The sequence below is a fragment of the Vigna angularis genome, chromosome 3 (assembly GCF_016808095.1).
Source record: "Vigna angularis cultivar LongXiaoDou No.4 chromosome 3, ASM1680809v1, whole genome shotgun sequence".
NCBI classification, from domain to species: Eukaryota; Viridiplantae; Streptophyta; class Magnoliopsida; order Fabales; family Fabaceae; genus Vigna; species Vigna angularis.
In genome coordinates, this window is record NC_068972.1 from 12,964,101 (window position 1) to 12,970,248 (window position 6,148).

The window sequence follows — 6,148 nt, forward strand, 5'->3', positions numbered from 1 at the left end:
CTTTTTAAATGTTCTTCCCCCAATTTTTAATTAGATTATATACATATGTATATATTAATGATGTAGAAACGAAAATAATAAAAAATGTATTATAAATATTTTATTTAAGTCAATAAAATTTATTGTATTTCCTTCTTTTTTTTAAAAGAAAATCTTAAACAACAATAAAAAGAAGAACTTGAATAGTAATATATATACTGTTTTATACAATGATCAAAGCTAGCAACAATTCATTAAAAAAAAATTGCATATAATTTAAAAAAATCATTCCACTTTTAAATATCTCACCCTCAGAAAAACAAAATAAAATCAATTTCACATTCTAGTAGTTAGTCAACATGTGACAACTTGAATTATTTATTATTTTTAATGATCTTGGAGAATCTAACTAATCAATTTTAGTAATTATATTATTTTCGTTTACCAAACTTAATGTCGATACATTATTTAAAGAAACTGAGTTAAACATAAGTTAACCCAACTAAAATAATAAATAATTCAAGATTTTATTTAAAAAAAACGACAATAAATTAAAGATAAAACTAAATTGTCTAAATTGTCCAAACATAACGGGATATTTGGCTACATGATCCATTGTACTTTGAATTTGAAGTGTGTCCATTATCAAAACTGTCATATCTTTTGATAAAATATGTTTTGGATTTTTGTTGAAATAGTTAAAGTTCAATTTTATTTTATTCTTCAGTTAAAAAATAATGCATTTTAAAGTTTGCGAGATTAAAAATGGACATTTTAAATATTAAATTTAAACCCTTAAAGGGGAAAAACTTATTTTACCTCTTTTCTTATGAAGAACCATCGGCGAAAGGTAAAAAAGCACATGCAAGTCATATAGAAGTTTGAAGTGGCCATGAATTTTAGGTAAGATTCTTGTTGTCGATCAGCTACATCTGAGACTCTTTCTCTCTCTCTCTCTCTCTCTCTCTCTCTCTCTCTCTCTCTCTCTCTCTCTCTCTCTCTCTCTCTCTCTCTGTTTTCGATCACCTTCCATTCCTCGGGCACTGGGTCAGGCATCGGAAACACAAGGCAAAACTTGTTGGCACTGCACCCAATTTCCTCGTTGTTTCGGTGATCCAACATTTTCACCATTCTCTTCATTCTACATCCGAAAAATATCCTCACTAAGGTTTATGCTTTTCTTTCATTATGTCTTCCAAATCTGTTTTTTTTTCTTTTTCTTTTTTCTTTTTGGTGTACATTTTCTTTTCGGGTATGTTCATTTTCTTGAAATTTGTTTCCTATTTAAAAGACAAATTTTAGGTATTTCCGCCTCTTCATATTTTCGGTCACAATTTTTTGATTTATGTGTTTTTGTGGTTATGACAGGGTTTCTCTCGGGATTGATCTAATCTCAGGCACTAGTTACCTAATCTTTGTGTTTCTCATCACTGAAAGCTTAGATATTTTGTATGGTTTTGAAAGATTTCGTGCTTCGGGATTTAGTGTTGAGCTTTATTATTAAACGAATGACATGGCTTGGACTGCTCTCAAAGGTTCTCCTAGAGCATCTTCTCATCCAAGGCCGCTTTCTTGGATTGTAGTTATAGTAGGAGCATTGGCTGTTTTCTTATTTTGTGCTTCCTGGGTTCTTGTATCATCCCCAATTGGTTCCAGGGTTCAGGGTTATTTTTATAGTGTAAGTAGTTCAGAAAAGTTAGATTTGCCTGTTTCTCCATTGAATGAATATTCTATTGATGATGGTCACTGGAATACGAGTTTAGATCATGTGAATGATAAACCGCCGTCTGAGGATCTGCAATCTTCCTCAATTTCCAATGATGTGTCTAATGATAGTAAGATAGATCAAACTAATACTAAAGCAAACTCGCAAGTAGACTTGGGTCAGTCTACTCCAATGAACGTTCCAATGAACAAGGAAGTGAACAAAGATCCCGCAGTTTCTAGTTCAGGAGAGCCAGTGACTACTGTTGGCGACAGTGCGGATGTATCCAACAGTATCCTACCTTCTCAAGAAAGTGCAGATGTAGCCAATAGTGGCTTGCCTGCTCAAGAAAGTGCAGATGCATCCAATAGTGGCTTGCCTGCTCAAGAAAGTGTAGATATAGCCAATAGTGGCTTGCCTGCTCAAGAAAATTCACAAATTGATTCGAATTCAAGTAAAACTATGCCATTGGCAGGTTCCAATTCTTCCAATGAAACAGGTAATATTAGAATGGAAGAACCTGCTTCTGTGGCTTCGATCAACCAGTCTACTGTTGTAAGTACCGCATCAAATGAGACCTCTCCGTCTTCTGATGATTCCACATCAACTGCTGTTCCAGCTTCCGTAGAGAAGCCAGAAAGCACATCCTCTGCTGGTAAGCTGGTTTGGTAAATTCAGGTTTCACTTGTAATCTTTTCACCTACACTAGCTTGTTGTGCATGAGTCACTGTGTACCCTTCCTTTTGTTTTGGTCTTTGTGTGAATTTTCAGTAGGGTTAATTAAGAGTGAAGATTGTTTTCCATTGTTCACGATTCATAACTTTGGATGATCATTGATTCCTATCTAGGAAACTTTTATTTGTATTTTACCTGTATATTTTGTTTAAGACACTTCTGATTTTATATTGTTAATTATGAAATGAATTCTGCATAGGTTTTATCATTTTTGAGAATTTAACTGCATATAGATAGTATAAATTATGCAGACTGTATGACAAATCTTACAATTGAAACTATTTGCAATAGCAACTATCTTGCTATATGCTATCTTATAATAGCGCTTTTGATTTCAGCCACTATCTGTGTCTTTTCAAGATTTAAAACAGTTTTTACGCCTAAATATTGTTGTTTAAGGATATTTATCGGTAAAATTTTGATTTGTCCCTAATTTTATGATGTAGTTTGTTGTGTAAAATAATAAGTGTGATGTTATTTATCTTTAATTTCTTTATTTATTACTTTTGTGTATTTATATATGTAGTATAAATTATGTATCTTTTATTTAATATTTAAAGTATCAGCCATCCCACTTCCCATTTTAGAGTTGGTTGCTATGTACTGCTATCCACGATTCATAAATATGATGGGGAGCATAAAACTGATTATGTTGTGGGTTGGAATTTTGCCACTGTGCCTTGAGTAAGTTAGTGTTGTGTGAATGACCAAATTATAATATATAAGTGAGTATAAATCTTACTTTTGCAAGCTGGTTTTCTGTAGAGTTGAATTAAGTTTAAATTCATTTTCTAAGATCATATCAATGTCTATTCAAGTAAGGTTTGTTGGACATATTCTGTTAACCACTAATGGTACTTTACCACACCACCCACAAATATTGGTCAACACATACAAACAAACATAGAATCCGAACCATTGATCTTACTCTTGTGTTTTTTGAAGTAAAGAGATTTCATCTGTGTTGCTTCATATTTTTGAATGTTCTCAAAATATGTTAATTGTTGGAAGTTGGATCTTGATACTAAAATTCCTCATATATATAGAGGGATAACCTTTTTTCTCTATTATATCGTTTGGAATTACAGTGTGTCGTGAATTTTTTAATTGTTGTTCAACGTTCTGATGGGCAGGTTGTGATCTGTACCATGGACATTGGATACATGATCCGTTGGGACCATTATACACAAACAATTCATGCCCTGTACTGACACAGATGCAGAATTGTCAGGGTAATGGGAGGCCTGACAAGGATTATGAAAATTGGCGATGGAAGCCCTCTCAGTGTGACCTCCCACGGTTTGATCCGAAAAAGTTTTTGGAGCTGATGAGAGGGAAGACCTTGGCTTTCATTGGAGATTCAGTAGCCCGAAACCAGATGGAATCAATGTTGTGTATTCTGTGGCAGGTTATTTTTTTATTCCTTATTGATCTAATTTGTGTGGAAAATAAAATGATTCTAAGATGATACATACTTTCAGTGTTTTGCTAACTTGTCATTGTTAATATCTTCTTATGGCTGCTACATATTTTTCGTGATTACAATCTTTTAGATACATGTTACTGTAATGGCCAAGGTCCACCTCTTTGTATTTCAATTCAATGTACACTATATATAATATGTTCTTTTGTCGTGCTTGTGAGATCCAAGTATTCCATCATATGACTATCTATCATTACTTATACATAGTAACTAGAGCCTAGTTGAATCCTTGCCCGCCGGGTGGACCCATTGTTCATTACTGCCTTTTTTTTTTCCAAAAAAATGTGTTTCTTCCCTATTTCTGATGTCCTCTTATCGTTTTGTCTCCTTTTACTGCTGTTTTACCCCATTTCCACCATATCTCCGTCTGTTTCCATTAGCACTCCAGCCGACAACCCCACCATTTACTGCAAATCATAGATAATCTAAAGGCTACTCTTTCAAGGGAAGGACTTCATGATAATTCTTTAAAGAAACGTATGGGGTGGCTTTAAAGAAATTTGTATCCTGAATTATTGACATAAGCATGATAATTCTTTAAAGAAACAGATTGGGATTGTATCATCAACATGTGATCATAGTTTGGCATTCATATTTGTTTTGTTTAGGGTCACCTGAAGAAATAAATTGTCTTTCTTATTGATTTGGTTGCTTATCAAATCATACAAGCTTAGATTTTAAACTTTCAAGAAAACCTCTTGTCACTTTTCAAATACATCCTTTTTGGCATCTTGATGCAACACCTGATTACTTTTATTTGAGACATCTATCTGTGATATTTATCCTTGATAAAAATGTTTAGAAGGTCAGACAGCTCCAAGTGGATGGAGTTATCGTGTGGCCTTGGTGCTACACCTGCACCATGCCATGTTCACGATAAAAAATGGTTTGTTTCCTGGCAGTTTCATGCATTTGACTATAAATATACATATTCACATACGTAGGTTTCTGGATATCGGATTATGTGAGTTATGACGGTGAGAAGCTTAACTAAAATTTTGTACTTTCAGGTAGAGACACCGAAGAATCGGGGAAATCATAATATGCAACGTTATTATTTTAGGTCCACTTCTTTTATGATTGTCAGGATATGGTCCTCGTGGCTTGTCAAACTAACAACCGAACCATTTGATTATGCTCCAGCCGGTGTAGATAAGCTCCATCTTGATGCCCCAGATGAGAAGTTGATGGAACACATCCCAAACTTTGATGTGGTGGTTCTTTCTTCTGGTCATTGGTTTGCCAAGAAGTCTGTGTACATTTTGAACAATGAGATAGTGGGAGGACAGTTGTGGTGGCCAGACAAGTCTCGGGAGATGAAAGTTGACAGTGTTAAAGCTTATGGTATATCTGTTGAAACAATTCTAACGGCTATTGCTACAATTCCAAATTACAAAGGGCTTACAATTGTGCGTTCCTACTCACCTGACCATTATGAGGGTGGGGCATGGAACACTGGTGGATCATGCACAGGGAAGGTTAAGCCTCTAGCACCTGGTGAAGGGGTGGAAAACTTGCACACAAACATAATGCATGAGCAACAGGTGACAGGTTTTAAACGTGCTTTGGAAAAGTCAACAGATGGATCGAAGTTGAGGCTAATGGATATCACTGAAGCCTTTCAGTTCAGGCATGATGGTCACCCTGGCCCCTACAGGAGTCCTGACCCAAATAAGATTACAAAACGTGGCCCTGATGGAAGGCCACCACCACAGGATTGCTTGCACTGGTGCATGCCAGGCCCTGTTGATACCTGGAATGAACTTGTTTTTGAAATTATTAGGAGAGAATTTGAAGGTGGAAGTGCATCATGAGATTTGTTTATTTTTTTTTACTATTAAGCTCTGTGATGTGCTTCTGCACTCGAGTCAATAGGTTGCGACTTGTGTAGAAATCTGACTGTCTTTTTGGAGGGATAAAGGTAGTTGTACCACTTGAATATTTTCATAGAATAATATAATATATTTATTTGTTATAGATAAGTTAATTTATTCTTAGATATTGGAATGATAAACATTGTTTTGAAGTTTAAAGCTAAACACTGTTCTTGTTTGGAAAATTGTCTGAAAGGCCAAGAGGAAAATGGTGGATTTCCAATAACCTTTCAACATATTTTGCTACCTTTTTAAGCTATCCAGCCTTTTGAGAATTTGGCAAAGGAAGCCAAATTGAGTTATTTCTAGGTAGTATTTCAATCTATTCTTAGTTTCTTTTCTATAAAACTAGTCTAAGATCCGTGCGAAAGT

The 6,148-nt window shown here is 34.8% G+C and overlaps 1 protein-coding gene across 1 annotated transcript; it reads left to right on the top strand.

Moving 5' to 3' along the window:
- The first annotated feature begins 867 nt into the window (after positions 1 to 867).
- On the top strand, positions 868 to 5,884 carry LOC108326351 (protein YLS7). Its single transcript, XM_017559812.2, has 4 exons — positions 868 to 1,147; positions 1,348 to 2,339; positions 3,553 to 3,827; positions 4,913 to 5,884. The coding sequence occupies exons 2-4, from the start codon at positions 1,493 to 1,495 to the stop codon at positions 5,714 to 5,716; spliced, it is 1,926 nt and encodes a 641-aa protein (XP_017415301.1). The 5' UTR covers positions 868 to 1,147; positions 1,348 to 1,492; the 3' UTR covers positions 5,717 to 5,884.
- Positions 5,885 to 6,148: the final 264 nt, after the last annotated feature.

Bases quoted from the DNA above. Each gene is read 5' to 3' on its own strand.
- LOC108326351 (XM_017559812.2), top strand. From the start codon at position 1,493: ATGGCTTGGACTGCTCTCAAAGGTTCTCCTAGAGCATCTTCTCATCCA. The intron at 2,340-3,552 runs GTAAGCTGGTTT...TCTGATGGGCAG, and splicing joins AGAAAGCACATCCTCTGCTG to GTTGTGATCTGTACCATGGA. The intron at 3,828-4,912 runs GTTATTTTTTTA...TTGTACTTTCAG, and splicing joins TGTTGTGTATTCTGTGGCAG to GTAGAGACACCGAAGAATCG.